This window comes from Pteronotus mesoamericanus, unplaced genomic scaffold (genome assembly GCF_021234165.1).
Source record: "Pteronotus mesoamericanus isolate MK-2021 breed Mesoamerican mustached bat unplaced genomic scaffold, CSHL_Meso_final contig_78, whole genome shotgun sequence".
NCBI lineage: Eukaryota > Metazoa > Chordata > Mammalia > Chiroptera > Mormoopidae > Pteronotus > Pteronotus mesoamericanus.
In genome coordinates this window covers 6,151,841-6,169,588 of record NW_026555258.1, presented here as the reverse complement: position 1 = coordinate 6,169,588, position 17,748 = coordinate 6,151,841, and the positions used below count along the sequence as shown (strand labels likewise).

Sequence of the window (17,748 nt, the reverse complement as noted above, 5' to 3'; positions counted from 1 at the left end):
CAAACCAAAGGGTCGCAGATTTCATTCCCAGTCAGAGCACACGCCTGGGTTTCAGGCCAGGTCCCAAGTGGGGGACGTGGGAGAGGCAACCACATGTTGATGTTTCTCTCCCTCCCTTCCCCTCTCTCTAAAAATAAACAAAATCTTTAAAAAAAAAGAAAAGAAAAAAGGGCTTCGTCTGTGCTGGAGTGGCCTGGTCCCCAGCTCTCTCTTCTGGAGACCACCGCCCTGAGGCTGCAGAAAGCTGTGGCACTGCGAGGCCCATGCCCAAGTGCAGCCCCAGGCCGAGGCAGGCGGGAGCCCCAGCTCCCTGCTCTGCGCCTGGCCAGGCTGGGCCTCCAGGAAAACAGCGGTGGAGCGAAGCTCCCAGCCCTTGGGGGCGGAATCACACAGCAAACATCTGCTGAGCCACCAGCACTGTGCCTTAATTGCTCTTGTGACACAAATTAGGGCCACCACGTGCCACCTTGCTCACTGATCAGCTGGGGGGCAGGGCCTGAGGCCCTCCTTCCCCCTGCACAGCACCGGATATGGGGCTGGGGGGCGGCACCCCCGCCCTCCTAACTGCCATGCCACCTCCTCTGGGGATGCAGGCTAGTCTGAATTTTTTAAAAAGATTTTATTTATTTTTAGAGAGAGGGGAAGGGAGGGCCAGAGAGGGAGAGAAACATCAATGTGTGGTTGCCTCTTGTGCGCCCCCCAACTGGGGACCTGGCCTGCAACCCAGGCCTGTGCCCTGACTGGGAACCGAACTGGCGACCTTTTGCTTTGTGGGACAACGCCCAACCCACTGAGCCACACCAGTCAGCGCTTGCCTGAATTTTTAATAACATTTGTAATAATGATAACTTAATAGAAATACACACAGGGTGCATACACTGCGCAGGCAAGGCCCACACGCTTGCCCAGTTTCTCCCCAAAGCAACCCAGGGCGTCGTTACTGCTGCTGATCCCATCTGACAGGACACTGAGGCCCAAAAAAGTGAAATGGCCAGTCAAGGTCACGTTGCAAATGGGAGAGCAGGAGCACACAGCACGCATCCCTTGGCCAGGAACGTTGTGCCCCGCACCCCAGGTTCAACTCAGATGCCACCACCTCAGGAAGATTTCCTTGGCCCCGACAGACACCGCTGTCTCTCTCACAGCTCTTGTCACTGCAGGTGGACATGCATTTGACTTGTTTACTGTCTCACTGACACCTGCCTCTCTCCTGCTAGATAGGGATGGCCGTGAGGTCAGGGACACCACGTGGGTCTCAGTCCAGGGCACTGCACAGCGCCCGGCACTCGAGAGGGGCTTGGATAGTGTCTGCCTCATGGAAGCACAGACAGTGCGAGCAGCTCCCCACCACCTCTCTCTTCTCAGCAAGCGTCTCCCCTAGGACTCCGAGGAGGTAAAAAGGGCAGGGCAGGCAGGGGGAACCTGTACCTGAGCCGAGAATGGTGGGCCGGGCCTTGGGGGGACGCGACCCCGTCAGGGAGTTGGTGCTGCTGCTGCCACTGCTGCTGGTCCCGCCGCCCTTACAGGTCAGCTGCAGGGAGGAGTCCTGGCCCGGGATGGAGATGGACTTCGCAGTGGACGGCGGCCTTGGGAGGACAGAGGGGCGTGACCGTGGTACCCCAGCCCTGGGGTCAGCTGAAAACAAAGGCGCTCCCACCCCTCCAACAGCCTGCGCCCACACTCACGTCTTGAAGCAGGGGTCTCCCGAGAGCAGGAACATCCCGATGGTGACCTGTGGGACAAGGCGAAGTCAGCCACACCACGTCCACTCCGCCCAGGCGCCCGGCCTCCCGCGGCCTCCCGTGGCCTCCCGCGGCCTCCGTGCTCGGGCCTCAGACAGGGCTCGGAGTCTGATCCCTCTGTGCCCTGCTGGCCCTGGAGAAGCCGCCACACCTCGCTGAGCCCTAGCTTCCTCATGCCGGCAGGACAGACCCTGACACTGCCTCTCGGGACAGTGGAGAGGGTGCAGGGAGATGAGGCTTCACTTGGCTTGGCACCTGGCTCTGTGCGATTGAGCAGTGAAAACGAGCTATTGCTGTTTTAAAACTATAGCAAGATTGTGAGCCCTTGCGGGGAGGGGGGGGCCGCCCAGTCACTGTCTGTCGGCAAGGCCAGGGCTCCGAGTGGGTGTGGGGCCTTCAGCTCCACAAGGCAGAGGGAAGGGGGCTAGAGGGGCCCGCCTGGTGAGGAGGGCGTTGCCGAGCCAAACGCTGCGGGGGGGGGGGAGGGGCGGGGAGCGCTCCCAGAGTCCAATGCAGAGGGCGGGGGCTTAGTGAAAGTTTCTTGAATCAAGTAAAGCAAAAACCCATTAGAAACTTAACAATTTAACATCCACTTGGGCAAAGATTTTGGCAATGGCCCAAACAAGGCAATGTTTGGGTCCCCAAATCTGGGATGAGGTGGAACGACGGGGAAAGTGAGGTGCTCAGATCCCCGCCACCACCAACAAAAAGGAGGCCCCAGCTCTGAGGAGGGCTGAGGCTTTTTTTATGGGTTATTTTTGTTGGCCACGAGAGCAGCCTGCAAAAGGGGTGATGGGACCCAGACTCAGAGGGAGGGACTACCCAAGACCCTGTAGACAAGATGGGGCCTTGAAGCTGAGGCCACCTGCCCCTCAGGTGCCCTTGATCTGGCCTGAGGAGTCTGGGGCCACGGGGGCAAGGCTGAAGGGTCCCAGCTCCCACCACAATCAGCCTACACCTTTTCAGGTGCCTCGGATTCCCTCTGCACAGGGTCTGGGAGACCCCAGAGCCTCTGCCCACTACCCCCGGCCCGGCTCTGCCCCAACACAACAGGCTCCCACTGGGTCAGTTGGTAGAGGTGTCGTTAGGACAAGACCGTGTTCTCAGCCAAGTGGAAGGGGGTGGAGACAAGGAAGAGAGCTACACAGGTAGCAGATGCCCAGATATCTCTGTCCCAAGAGGCCAAGGAGGCAGCTGCCTGGGGGAGAAGGAGCCGCCCCAGACACCGGAAATGTGGCTGGGCCCCTGGAGCAGCCGCCCTCGGTCTGCCCAGGTGGAGGGCGGCGGCAGGTCCTCCTGGTCACCTTCACCGGAACCTCAGGCTGCCTGGGTCACGTGGGGCAACAGTGAGGATCTGGACTGCAGTCTCTGCCGTGGCCCCGGGCCCTAGAGCTAACCTCTGTGCCTCAGCTCCCTCCCGTGCAAAACCGGGACTAGTAACAGACACCACACCCCACGGGGCTGCTGGCAGGCATCACAAGACGAGGTGGTGGTGCTGGGCGATGCTGACCTCCCCAGCCCTTCAAGAGGCTGCTGGGGTCCAACCCTGATTATGGGTGGGGAAACTGAGGCCAGAGGCAGAGCCAGGCCTTTGATGGTGGTTCCCCGACCCAGGGCCTACATCCTCCCAGTATCCCTCACTGCCTGTCCAGGGAAAAAAACCTGTCTTTTTAACAACCCTGCAGGCACTCTGAGGAGGAGCAGGCTCGGCCTGCCCCGTGGTGGGATGGAGCAGAAGAGGCAGCAGGGCCTGTACCTTGAGGATGGAGTTGTCCTGGCGGGTGTTCTTCGTGTCATAGCCCTCCAGCAGGCAGCAGCGCACGGTGGAGCCCGAGCCCGCAAACTCAGCCAGGTTCAAGTCGGCAAAGCCCAGCTGGGAGGGAGAGAGGAGACTGTGGGAGGCTGCAGGGAGTGTGGGGGCAGTGCTGGCAGCTCAAGAGTTAACCTGGCGGAGGGGGAGGGGCAGGCAAAGCCCCTGGGCCACACGACAGCCCAGACAGCCTCTTGCATAACCGGCACCCAAGGACAGAGGCCCAGGCTGGTGGCTTGGGTTGGAGGCTCCAATGTGGCAGAGCCAGGAGCTCACATCCCTGAGCCGCACAAAGCGCCCTTTGTATTGTGTCCCAGAGTGCACCGGGGCAGTGCCTGAGATGAAAGGACATTGTTGTCTGTGACACAGACATATTGTTCCCTGGGAAACAAGGCTGTGCTGTGGGAGCCGCCAGGACAGCGGGCAGGGGGGAGGAAAAGCCCGTGGGAACTTGGTGTTGGGATGGGTGAGTGGGGTGCACAGGAACCCCTCGTGGAGGCTGGAGTGAGGGGCTGTTGGGCATTCGGTGGAGACGCTCCTCAAATACAGAGAGAGGAGGGATGGGGAAGGAAGTGCAGGAAGTGGGAGAACAGGGCCTACGAGCTAAGGAGGCATCTGAGATGGAAGCTAATTGCTGCGGACTCGGAGAGACAACAGAGGCTCAGGTGAGGGGGTGCTGGGTGACAACCAGAGCAAGCAGGGACGTTTGTTGAGCACCTGCTAGGTGCCGGTCTCTACTGGACACCCTGGGGCATGGATGCCAGAATCGGGGATTCAGGTTCTGGTCCCAGCCCTGCCATCAACTCAGTGACCCCTGTTTTATAGACAAAGACACTAAGGTTCAGAGAGAGGAAGTAACATGCGCGGGGTCCCAGATGGCCAAACTAGCAGAACCAGGCCTGACACTAGGCCTGGTCAGCGTCAAGTGTTGCCGCCTCTTTGGGCCTGTTTCTTCCTTTGTGTCAGCGCTGCTGGGCCAGTGTGGACGTCCAACTGGAGAATGGAAGGCGGGCCTGGCAGGTCTGACGCGTGCCAGGTGCACAACAAACACCTGCGGGAGGCCGGACGGAGGGAGGACACTCCAGCTGTTTGCTGGTAGTTTCTTTCCTAGCTGGCCAGCTGTCCTCACCCACGTGAATCAATGGGAAGGGAAATTTCCATTCTGATGGCACCCCCCACAGGCCGGTTTTGGCCACCCTGCCCTCTGCTCCGGGGGAGGGACAGGAGCGACCAGCCAGGGCAGAGCGTGCAGCCCAGAACACTGGGTTTCCTGAGCTCTGGTCGGTGGGAAGGGGCACGCCCTGCATGCATGCCCGCCCTGCACGCACGGTGAGGTAAGGTGAGGCATTTCCCCTCCAAACTGACTAAGCCCTGCCTCCCCACCCCCCGCTGCTGCACCACCTTCCCGGGGGAGGCCCCACTGGGTGTGTTGCGAGTCTGCGCAGAGGAAGAGGTTTAAGGGCAGAGCAGGCTTATTCAAAGCCAGAGGTAACCCGTCTTCCCTGACTCTTCCCAGTGGAAAAGGTTTTCAGGTGGAGAGCTGAACTGTCTGTGGGTGCAGGGAGACCCTGGCAACAACACAGACGTGCATCAGCAGGGACTGGCTGAGTCACCCGTCCCCCTGACACACAATGGGACACTGCCGCTGTTAAAGCAAAAGGACATTTGTGATGACAGGAAAACGTGCCCGTGACACACTGGCGAGTAAAGCGCCAGGCTGCTTTTGTGCATTTCAAGATCACACTGTCTGCCATGGGCACGAGGACCCATATAAAGCGCTCACTTTCCATGTCTCTAAACCATGTGCAAACACTTTATTCACTGCTCTGCGTGTATGATATGTTTTATAATATTTTTTCTTAAAAGGTCTGGAAAGATCCTGACGAATCGCAAGGCTGGGGTTTGGGGAGGAGGCCCAGGGAGGAAGGGGGCGGAAGCTGACCTCTCCTCTCTATGCTGTACCATTCGTGACACACAAACACATGCTGTCTTATGTGAAGTGCAAAGACGATCAACAAAGATCTTCCCCCGAAAATAATATAATTCCTGGAGGGTCGAGTGTCTCCTGTGTGGGGCAGAGAGGGGGCTGGAGGTTCTGGGAGCTTCTCTCCTGCCTGCCCCGTTCCGCCCCAGCCCATCCCACCACGTCTTCACGCAGTTCCACTCACCTTGGAATAAGTCTTCCCACCTTTCAGCTCCTGCACAGGGAGACAGACACAGGCAGCAGGGTGACAAGGGAATCCAAGGGACCTTATATGTCTCCCTAATCCCCAGCCGCACTCCCCCCAACTCAGTGTGACTGCCAGGGGAAGAGGACAAGAAGAGGGGCAGAGCGACTCACCCCATTTTCCCTGAGGGGGACAAGCCCGGGGAAGGGCCGAAAGCCGCCAGGCCGGAGCAGAGCCCCCCGCGCCCCCCAGCCTTGGCCCAGCCTCACCTTGCGAACTGACACCCGGAAGACGCAGGGGTCCAGCAGGCCGGTAGCCGGGTTGGCGCTCATCTTACACACAAAGGCGAACCGTTTCCGCCACCGCACACAGTTCTCCTGAACCTCCTCCCTGCAGGCCAGACGGGACAGGTGAGCACAGGCGTGCGGGTCCGTGCCAAGAGCACCGACAAGGGACAGGGCTCAGCCCAAAGGAGGCAATGGTGGGGTGGGGGGTGGTGCGGGGAGGAAGGGGAGCCTCACTTTTCACTTTGTATCACAAAATGACTGTACCGTCAGAACAAGAATGTGCTTGTGTAAGTGTTATAAAAACAAAAATACATAATAAAAAGTGAAAAAACACTAGGCAGGTGAGGTCAGGCTGGGGCCGGCCACCCCCAGCCTTTGCTCCCAGCGCTGTCTTCCTCACCCGCCCCGTTCTGTGGCCTTGGGTGGCTCCTTCTGCAGCCATTGCCCCCGCCCCCCGCCCCCGGCCCCGGCCAGGTAACCGCTAAACGCGGCGCTTCCCGGGGGCCTGGCCCCACTCAGAGCCCCCCTGGGGCCTGCTCCGAGTGCCAGCATCCCGTTGTCACGCCAGCCCTTCCAGTGGGACAGTCGCTACCATTAATCCAATCCCACATCGAAAGAAACCAAACTGAGGGGCTAAGCCCCTGGCCACCAATGGCAGAGCAGACCGGAGTCTTGAACCCAAGCAGCCGGCTTCAGGGGCCTCACTGCTCCAGGGCTGAGACACTACTCAAGGCCCTCAGCTGTCCTGGCACGAACGGGGGCGGGGGCTGCCCTTCCAGCCCAGCTCGGAGTTCCTCCTGAGCCTAGGGAGCAAGGCCAGCACCCCCTAAGAGGAAAGCACTTTTGTGCCCTGGGAGTGAGTGGGAGTTGGTGGGAGCAGCTCATCTGAGCCTCTCCCAGCTGCTGCGGGGGCCCTGACAGGAGCTGGGGCTGGCAGTGGCACGTGTCAAGAGATGAGCTCTGCGCCCCTGTGCGGCTCCCCGTCCCCCACAGCCCGTCTGGCAGAACCGGTGCTCAGGAAGGGAGGGGCCGGCATGAGAGGCGTTATCTCCAGCCTCATCCCACGGAACAGGAATGGCCAAGCAGACAGCTGAGGAAGTGGCCGCTCCACGCCCCACAGGGGGTACGCGTTAACTGCCAGGCCGGGGCCTGGGTGGGCAGGGTCAGCACAGGATGAGCGTCCCCTGAAGCTGACTTGTTTGCTTCCCACTACAGCCTCGGAAGGTGGGCTCTGAGCCACCTGCTTCTGCAGCTGAGGGCACAGAGGCTAAAAGAGGCGGCCCAGGATCACATCCCCAGCGACTGACAAAGCAGGATATAAACCCAGGGCTGTACGACTGCAGAGTCAGAGCCATGAGCCATCACCTTGGTTCACAGGCCACAGATCCCGGAAAGCCTGGCAGGTGGAGCCCCCCGGGGCTGCGGGGCCAGCGGCACCCTGCGATGTACCCGAGGCACCCACCATGTCTCTGGCATGGGCCAGGCGCTGGGCATTGCAGGGGACTTACAGACTGACATCTGACAGTCACCACAGTGATGATGACTCAGTGTCACCAGGAGAGGGTGTGTGTGTGGCGGGGCAAGGTAGGGAAGGGGACTGGCCGCAGGAAGATGACAGTCAAGCTCGGTGGGAATGAAGAATGGGAGTAGTCAGTGGGCGAGACGGTTCCGGGCCGAGCGAGGGAACTGCATGGGTGGGGAGCGAACATGCTCCAGGTTTCCTTGGCTGCCACAAGCCTCTGAGCAGAGCCTTTGAGGAGCTCCCTCCCACTCCATGAGCTTTGAGGACTTGACCAAGGCTTGTCCCATGTCCTGCCAGGTCTGTGATAAGGGAAAACGGCAGACCTGGGCTCACCCCCCTCACTCTCTGTGCACCTGCAGCTGGGGTTGACCACTGCATCCTCATTAGTAAAGCGCAGGTGCACCAGCCACTCACTCATGGGCGCCTGGGAGCAGTCAGCGAGGGAAGCCTCGCAAGGGCCTGGCCCCGGCGGGCGGGGGGGGGGGTGGGGCAGTCCAAGAGATGTGTCTCGTCCGATGGAGACACCGAGGAGCTAGAGAGACTTAGTCACCAGGGTGCTCTGGCCCTGTAAGGAGGGCGAGCTCCAGCAACCTCCCACAGCCCCAAGGCCGGGACAAACAGAAAAGGTCAGGGCTAGGGAGGGAGGGAGGGAGAGTCCCCACCCCCGACAGACACAGGCAGCGACCCTCAGGAAGCAGGTGCCACAGGGGCACAAGAGCCCTGGGTTGGGCCATCAGCCACACAGCTCCACTCACTCACTCACGCACTCACTCACTCTCACTCACTCGTTCGTTCATTCATTCATTGATTCATTCATTCAAATAACTGAGCTCCAGCTGTGTGCCTGATCCTGCTCTATGCACTGGCCCCACAGCAGTGACCTCTGGGAGCAGAAAGATGAGGGTCCGACAGATGAGAAAAATACATGGTCGTAGAAAGGAAGAACTAAAACTACCTCTACCGGCAGATGACTTGATATGTATGTAGAAAATGCTAAGAAATTCACTAAAATGCTATGAGAACATATGAGTTCAGCAAAGTTTCAGGATACAGGCCCAATATACAAAAATCAATTATTTCTATACACCAGCAAGTATCCACAATGAAATGAAGAGTATTTTATTCAAAAAGAATCAAATATGTAGGTATAAATTTAACAATAGTATAAAACATATACTCTGGAAAACTACAAAACATTGTTGAAAAAATTCAAGAAGATCTAAATAAATGGAACGATATCCTGCGATCATGGATCAAAAGATTTAATATTGTTTAGGTGACAATACTCCCAAATTGATGTAAAAATTCAGCACAGTCACTACCAAAATCTCAGCTGGTTTCTTTGTAGAATTTTGACAAAATGAACACAAACCTTGGAAAATCAAAGGACCAGAATAGTTAAAACAATCTAGCAAAAGTAGAACACAAATAAAGAATTCATGTCTTCATTGCAAAACTTTTACTGAACGATAATCAAGACAGTGTGGCTGTGGCATAAGGATAGACACATGCATAGATCAATGGAATAGAACTGAAAGTCCAAAAATAAACCTTCGCATTTATGGTCAATTGATTTCCAAACATGAGTGTCAGTGGGGGAAAGAATGTTGTACCCAAAGTTGCTGGGACAACTGGATATTCACATGCAAAAGAACAAACTAGGACCCATTTATCACAGCATATAAAAAAGTTAACTCAAAATGAATCAAAGACCTAAGTTTAAAAGCTAAAACTATAACATTCTTAGAAGACACAGGGCGGACTCTTTGCGATACAGGATTAGGTAGCAGTTTCTTAGCTATGACATGAAAGGTACAAGTGACAAAAGAAAAATTATAGATGTGTTAAATTTCATCAAAATTAAAAATATTTGTGATTCAAAGAACATCAAGAAAATGAAAAGACGCCCTAACTGGTGTGGCTCTGCGGGTCAGGCACCTTCCTGCAAACTGAAGGGATTCAGTCCGATTCCCAGTCGGGGCACCTGCCAGGTCCCTGGTTGGGGATGTGCGAGGGGCAACCAGTTGATGTTTCTCTCACACATTGATGTTTCTCTCCCTCTTTTTCTCCCTTCCTTCCCCCTTTCTAAAAATAAGTAAGATTAAAAAAGAAAAGAAAGTGAAAAGATAACCCACAGTACAGAGGAAAATATTTGCAAATCACATATGCGATCATTGTAGCTAGAATATATAAATAGTACAACTCAGTAATAAAAAGACTATATAACCCAATTTAAAAAATGGGCAAATGATCAGAGTAGACATTTCTCCAAAGAAGGTATACAAATGGCCAATAAGCACATGAAAAGATGCTCAACATCATCAGCTACCAGGGAAACATAAATCAAAACTATAATGAGTTACCACTTCCCACCCATTAGGATGGCTATAATCAAGAAAGATAATAACAAGTGTTAGCAAGACTGTGAGAAACTGGAACCCTCATACGCTGCTGATAGGAATGCCAAGTGGTAAAGCCACTTTGAAGAACAGTCTGGCAGTTCCTCCAAAGGTTAAATATAGAGTTACCCTATGATTCAGCAATTCCCCCACTAGGTATCTATGCAAGAGAAATGAAAACATCCATCTGCACAAAACGTGTGCACGAATGTACACAGCAGTATTATTCATAATAGCCAAAAAGTGAGAGCAACCCAAATGTTCATCAACTGAGGAATGGATATATAAAATGTGGTATATAATACAACGGAATCTTACTCTGTAATCCAAAGAAACGAAGTGCTTACCCGTGCTACGATGTGGATTAACCTTGAAAACATTATGCTAAGTGAAAGAAGCCAGTCACAAAGAACAACATATTGTATGATTCCGTTGTTATGAAATGTCCAGAACAGGCAAATCCGTGAGAGACAGAAAGCAGACCGGTGACTGCCGGGGGACGGGGCCATGGGGAATGACAGCTAATGTGTACGGCGTTTCTCTTTGGGGTGATGAAATGTTCTAAAATTGATTGTAGCGATGGTCACACATCTCTGAATATACTAAAAACCACTAAATTGTACACTTTAAATGGGTGGACTGTGTGGTGTGAAGTACATCCAAAAAAAAAAAATCTAATACAAAAAAAGAAACAAAAGAACCCACAAGGTAAGTGAGACAGAGAGAAATGGAGAAGACGGAGCAGGAAAGGGAAGGTGCAAGGAGTGCTGGGCAGAGATGAGAAGGCGGGCCTGCCACCCGCTGGGCGGGCAGCTGGGGCGAGCCCTCAGGGCAGCGACACCTGCGCAGGGCCTGGAGTTGGGGGGCCCTCCGCTGAGGGCTGAGCAGAGCCGGGAACAGCTGTCTAGACGCGAGAGCTTCCAGCGCAAAGGCCCTGAGGCAGGGACTCGCTAGGCAAATGGAAAAGCAGCACAGAGGCTGAATGGACTAGGGGGAGAACAGACGGGATGTGGTTGGCAAGGGGGCAGGGACCAGGTCAGGCTGGACCTCCGGCCGGACTTTGTATCTTATTCGCACAGGGGCTCCGTCTGCCGCTGTGAATTCTGGCCTGAGGGCTGACAGCCCTGGTGGAGGTGGGTGGAGGGGCGGAGAGTGGAAACACTTCCGAGGCAGCCAGAGGCCCAAACCCACAAAGAGGAAAAGCTGGGGATGACAGCCCCGCTGTGGGCCCTGCGACCTTCTCCCTCTGCCGTGGCTGGGCCAGCCCAGGAGCTGGAGGATGCTGCTCGAGGCCCAGGGGGAGCTCACAGAGCTGGGCATGTTGACACACCCAGAGGAATTAGGATTAGTGTCTGGGAACAAAAGCCCCTATCAAATCACGGCCTCTCTCCCTTCCCCTTGGTGAGCCTGCGTGGGAACACCCAGGGAGCCTGCCCGCTCAGGTGATGGGCAGGTCTGGGCAGGGGCTGAGCCTCCCTCCCACTTCCACCAGGCTCTAAACACACACCACCAAATGCCACTGGGAGGGAGCTTCCAGCCTCGCCCTGGCCCACCCCAGGAGGTCACAGCAAGGGTAACACACACACCCCGACGGTCCTCTCCCGAAGGTCTTCTGTGTGCCACCTGGAATTCTCTGACACAGAGAGTTGGGTGTTATCGTGGCTCACTTTACAGACGGGGAAAGCGAGGCTCCGAGCGGCTGAGTGACTCACCCCAGCCACAGAGCTGCGGGGGGCGGGGCGGGGGCAGGGCCTAGTCTCGCCCCCAGGCCCGTCTGTGTCCACAGCCCACGGCACAGCCAGGACTCAGCCCTGCAGCCGCCCCCACGGCCCCTCCAGAGAGAGGGAGCTGAGCGCCCCCCCCCCCAGTCAGATGGCAGAGGGTCCCACACACAGGACAGGGACAATGGGGGGAGATGAGCGGGGTGGGGGATCCATAAACCACGGCAGGCACGAGGATGCCAAGCAGCTGGCCAGGGGCCCAGGGCGGGAGCTGGCCAGGGCAGGTCCGAGGAAATCCCAGGCACTCGATTCACTCAAAAACCTTTTATTAAGCACTCACCCAGGGCCAGGTACTGCTGAAGGTGCTAGGGACAGAACCTGTGAACAAGACAGACAGAAATTCTTGCCTTCCGGGGGCTCATGGTCTGGCAGCAGGCAGGAGACAGATAAACTGAGGCGCACACACATCAGCCGGTGGTTAGGTCAGTGCTGCGGAGGGAAAGGAGCCAGGGAAGGAGGCGGGCGGCGTCCAGGCGGGGGCTGAGTGAGGAACGATGGCAGGGGGTGGAGGCATTCGTGGGAAGTGACACCTGAGCAAAGAGCTGAAGGAGGTGAGAGAGTGACCCATGCAGGTAACTGAGTGAAGGGCAGTCCAGGCCTGAGGAACAGGGAGTGCAAAGGCCCTGAGGTGGGACTGTGCCTGCCGGGCCTGAGGCCCAAAGAGGCCGACGTGGCTGAAGCAGAGCAAGTGAGGGGGCAAGTGGGGGCACGTGAGGCTGGAGAGGGAAGCTGGGCCCCCTGTCACCAAGGGGCCGTATGGGGGCGGCCGCGCGCCTGCCTGGGCGTCCACCTGTGCTCAAGCAGGTAGGGAAGACCGGAGAGGAGGGTACGGTGTGGGGGCGGCAGGAGGCGGGTGTTGGGCCCTTTTCCTTTCTTTTTGAACTGGAAATACAGGAGTTGTGGCTTTTTTTTAAAGCAGGCCTCGGGGGAGAAACTAACTCCTTCGGGAATCCTCTGATTGCTCCGAGGTCAGAGGCCAGAAAGCTACCGCTAGGACGACCCCCAGAGGAGCCCACGGAAGCAATGCAAGACTAAGCGGGGGTGCGGGGGCTGCAGGACCACGGTCTTCATTTCTGCCCAAGAATCATTTCTGTAAGTGGAATTTAAATTAAAAACATGAAAACAGGTTGTGCGGTTAAAAGCGCTGGTCAAAAGCAAGAGGAGGTTGACCCTCCACCCACCCGATCCAAGGCCTGGGCCCACTCTCCTCTCGGCAGGACTGACCCCCCGAGGAAGAGATGAGGAAGGCCCACCCCTGCCTCGCCTGGAGCCGCAGGGCCTGGGCCCCCAGCGCCACTGCGCCAGCCAGGGACAGGTAATTACAGAGCTTGGGTTTTCAGGGCAGCTTCAGGGGAGTCCGCTTTCAGTTGTAAGATACACAATTAGGCGTCCGATCCCAGAGAGGCAGGGCGAGCCCTCCGCCTGCCCACCACAGCCCACTGAGGCCAGCCCAGCGGCAAGATCCAGCTATTTCTGGGTTGTCCTGAAATAGAGGACTCCCCTCAGGCCGGGGTCCTCAGGCCAGAACTCCCACGGCGCTCCCATGGCCCCAGACCAGGGCGACTATCCCGCAACCACAGACACTGTGCAGTGTGGCTCCATCAAGAAGGCAGCACAGGGTCAGTGCAGCGGGGAGCCACCTCCTGGCCACAGGCTGCCACGCCCCTAGGGTCCTTGCACACAGGAATCATTCAGGGCCCCTCCCCAGAGCTGGCGGGGACGGGGGGAAGCAGGGGCGCAGTGGGGGGTAGCAAAGGCTGAGCATGGCCAGCTGTGGTCACAGGAGCAGACTCAGGAGAAGGGAACCCAGGGCACCAGTGGGGCGGCCAGGGAACGGGCTCCAGGCAGAGCCCACCCCAACCCCAGCACCCACGTCCCCAACCGCCGGGCCACAGCTGCTCATCTGCCATGTCTGTCCTGCCGCCGGTGCTTGCCCAGCGCAGAGCCCTGGCCGGGCAGGGAGCAGCTCTGCTGCGGCCACAGCGGGACAGAGCTCATCAGTGGCCACAGTTGGCTTTTCACTAAAGCAAACAGTGAAAAGTCCCTGGCCTGTCACAAATGAAGGCTCCCAGGCCCTGCCAGACTGGAGACTGCAGGGCAGGCCTTCTCAGCCTCTGCGTTAGCGAAGCTTCGATCCAGGTAATTCTGTCTTTTTCCCCCAGGGGCGTCCTGTGCGTCGCAGGACGTTTAGCAGCATCCTGCTAGTAGTGCAAATCCAGCTGTGACAACCAAAACTGTCTCTAGACATTGTCAGATGTTCCCCTGGGAGAGAGCAAAATCGCCCCTAGTTGAGAACCAGTGCTGCGGGACTTGTAATAAACTTTTCAAACAAGCTCCCAGGAGATTCTGAGGCAAGAGCAGGGCACCCTGCTGAGAAAGGCCATACCCACCAGAACTGAGCAGGACCCCAGGGACCTCCCAGCCCCAGCTGTGCTCCTGGGACCTGAGAGGGCTGGTCCCCAATTCCTCCCATTCAGCGCCCGCAATGAGAAGTAACCAAAGCAAGGCTCCATCCCAAATCCCCCCACAGCTGGAGGGTGCTGGGGGGCTGCCACAGCGTCCAGCCTGCACCCCCAGCCACACCCACTCTGTGATCTCCCAGGCCTTGGCCAGATTCCTGGAGGAGGGAGGGAGGGGTCCTAGTGATGCAACCAAGGTTCTCAGCTGATGAAACCCAGCCAGGGAAAGGCGAGAGTCTAATAAGGAAACAATTTAAATTGACAACATCTGCCTGTGTTTCCCTGAAGAGAAGAGAAAGCACAGCCGCCTGGGGAGGGGCCCACCCGGGGAACTAGCCCTAAGCGTCCATCCAGGGGCTGTGGGCGGTGGAACCTCATCCCGACAATGACGACGTGGCCAGCGTGGCAGCCCGGCAGCGTCTGGCTCCTGCCAGGAATTCGGGGCCGTGTGCAGGGGAAGTGGCTTGTTGCAGTTCTGACACAGCCAGCACCCCCCTCCCCCCCAACCCCACAAGACCGTGAGGCAGCAAGACGTTCCTAGAAGCCAAACCACTCTGTGCTCGACTGGAGCAGCGCTCAGAAGAGCCACCTGGCGCCCCAAGATCCTCCTCTGCTCTCCTGCCAAAAATGCGAGCCCTGAGGGCAGCCCAGGGATTGGCAGGTGGGCTCGGAGTAAAAGGCTGGGGCAGCAAGGGACCGGCGGAAGCAGAGTGGACAGCCCACGGGGAGCTTCAGAAACTCCACATGCCAAAAGGGGTCAGGGACAGCCAGGTCTCCCAGGCTTGGTGAGGAGCCTGAGAAGCAGGAAGAACGCATGGAGTCACGTTCGAATCCTGCCACTCACCAGCCAGGTAACCTCAAGACAGATCAAAAACCCCAAGTGGGCAGGTGCCAGCTTCCTGTTTCACAGACGCAGGCACACCGCGTGCCCGGTCCGCCTTCTGCACCCGGAGCCCAGCCAGGAGACTGCTGCCCCGCCGCCCAGGAACGCAAGGATGCTCTCTCACATGATGCCAGCGGGCGCTCCCCCTTGCTCTCACAGACCGAGAGGACAACAGGCCCTTGAAAGGATCCAAAGTAACCCGCTAGCTTTGACAAAGTGCTGGTCCACCCCCGCACACCCGGGCGAAGGCCCCCACTGCCCGGCGTGGCCCAGCCTGGCTCCCTCCCAGGCACCCTCCCGCGAGCCAGGTGCAGCTGAAGCATTAACTCTCCATGGGCACAACCACCACCCTCTTCACAGGTGAGCAAACTGACGCTCAGGGCGTCCCCAGGTCACACAGGAGGCGAGGGGTGATGTGTACCCACACCCTCTCATCCCACAGGATGGCTGAGAAAACGTGCCAAGACATTGGAGCCGTTCTCAGAGGACTGTGACATCAACGCTCCTGTGCTCTGTGGGCTGACCCTTCACCATGAGTCTCAGTACCAGGGAAGAGGCAACCTTGAGACCGGGCTTACGCCAAAGGAAGGGTGGTGATTGGGTCAGAGTGCACAGTCACGGGTATGGCACTGGGCCAAATCCATCAGGACCTGCTGGCGTCAGAGAACAAGCCAGGCCAATCCTGGATCAGAGGGAGAAACGGGAAAATGTTCCCGTAGGATTCCCGTAGGAGCTCGCCACATCAGCCTCCCGCCTCTCAGGCACTTTTTACGCGTAAGGCACTTCACTAAGAGCTCTCCCTGCCCGACCGCCCAGAACCCTGATCCCAGCCAACCCTGGGAGAGAGGTACCATCACCCCCATGTCACAGGCAGGGAAACTGGCCCAGAGCACAGAAGCCATCTGCCCTCTGAACACGTCGCTATCTGACCCCAGAAGCTCAAACTGGGCCCCCATGCCAGACCCAGGTCAGGCTGGAGGCCCTAGAAATGCAAAACAAGAGACACGGCTGAGCTGCAGCAGCAATTTCCCCTCACCCACGACACACGACTGCAGAAGGCACAGAGCTTCAGGGTTGGCTGTGCTCGGGGAATTTCCCTTCCTGAGCCTCTGAGACTCCTAGCAGGCCTCCTCACAAGCCATGGATGCAGGGGACAGAGTGGCCAGGGTTCAAGGCCAGTGGCAGCCACCCACTGGCCACTTGACCTCTCTGGGCCTCCATCACTATGCCGCTCCTGTGTCATAGTGGGGTTGCTGAGAGGCCTAATGAAAGAACGCGGCAGGGCACATACCCAGAGGGGACTCATGCTGAATGGGGGACATGGCCACCACCATCAGAAGTGACTCTGAGAGAGATGGTCCAGCAGGAGGCCAGGCATGCAAGGCCCTGACAGAGCCCCCATTCCCTGCCCCAGGACCTTGGATCAGGACGTTTCCCCAGACCTTCAGCCTGTCTGGACGTCCTGGGAGGTAGACTGACAGTGGCCTAGACGTGCCCGGGCCATTCCTGGCTGACGCACGCCTGGGGAGTATTTGAATCACCCAGGGAGGGAAGCTACTGAAGGGAGAGATCCATGTTCCCAGAGCCCAGTTCCTCAGATGGCTGGACTCAAGCAAGTCACGGGATGTCCCTGTCCTCCGAGTCCCTTCCCAACCCCATACATAGCCTTTCCTGAAAGCACCCTCCCCCCAACTACAGCGGCTGGACAAATGGCTGCTTCTTCTGGGTCTGGGTCGTAGGAGTGGGGACACGGAATGAGGATCCTGCGTCCCAGAGCAAGGAGGCCCTAAACGCCTCTGTTCTGACTGCCCAGTACACAGTAGGTGCTCAGCGAGTGTCTGATGGCTCAGTTAGTGACCTTCACAGCCCTGCTTCCAACATCGGCTGCCCTACACCTCCTTGCACTGGTATTTCTACCTCCAGGAAAGGGGCCTCCCAGCGGAGGTCAGGCCATGTCCTCTGGCTCTCTGCAGAGTCTGAGGGTCGGGGGTCACTGTGAGCACTGGACATACCTCAGGTGTTCCCATGCCGCCCCATGGCTCCCTGGACTTCTGAGGTGACCAGGGAATAATCAGGGACCACTCAGCCAGAGTCCCATCTCACTGAGCCAGTAAAGACTCAGGCATGTTTTTCCAGCCTTCTTCCAAGATCCCAACCACAGGTCGAAGGGCCCGGAGTCAGGTGGGACCATGAGGCTCTGACTTACTGATCTCTACCTCCTCCCTGGACACCTGGTTCTGCTGCAGACTTACAGACTGACCTCGGGCTGACCGCTGCTTCTGTCCCTCACTCACTCCACACACATTCATTGAGCACTTACTACAAGCCAGGCCTGCACGAGACTCTGGAACACAGCCAGAAGCCTGGGCCTCCATCTTGCCTGCATCCAAAATGGGCCTGACCGTCCGCAACCAGGTCCATGAGATTCCTCTCCAGTTGACATGAAACCCTTGAGAGGTCTTGGGACCCAGGGACAGGCCTTTCTCCTGGCGCGCAGGCAGAGTACCCTGCAGTCAAAGGCCCACCCCAAAGTGAGGGGTTGGGGCCAGGGCAGGCAGGACAGGCTGGTGCCTCCCCCTCCCCACTGCGCTCTCCTCTGAGAGCTGGTGCATCCAGTGGTCTCCTGGCTCAGGGGCCCCAAGTCAGAGACCATGTCCAGGGCGCAGCGCAGGGCCAGGGCAGCAGCCTGGCTCTCAC

At 57.6% G+C, this 17,748-nt stretch overlaps 1 protein-coding gene across 1 annotated transcript in view; it reads right to left on the bottom strand.

Annotated features, from left to right (window-relative positions):
- Positions 1 to 17,748, bottom strand: part of EEIG1 (estrogen-induced osteoclastogenesis regulator 1) — a 34,537-nt gene that overhangs the window by 6,152 nt on the left and 10,637 nt on the right. The window contains exons 2-6 of the mRNA XM_054584326.1: positions 5,990 to 6,110; positions 5,721 to 5,750; positions 3,499 to 3,615; positions 1,686 to 1,732; positions 1,429 to 1,586 (exon numbers count right to left, since the gene is read on the bottom strand). Coding sequence (XP_054440301.1) covers positions 1,429 to 1,586; positions 1,686 to 1,732; positions 3,499 to 3,615; positions 5,721 to 5,750; positions 5,990 to 6,110 — 473 coding nt within the window. The remainder of the gene's footprint in view (positions 1 to 1,428; positions 1,587 to 1,685; positions 1,733 to 3,498; positions 3,616 to 5,720; positions 5,751 to 5,989; positions 6,111 to 17,748) is intronic.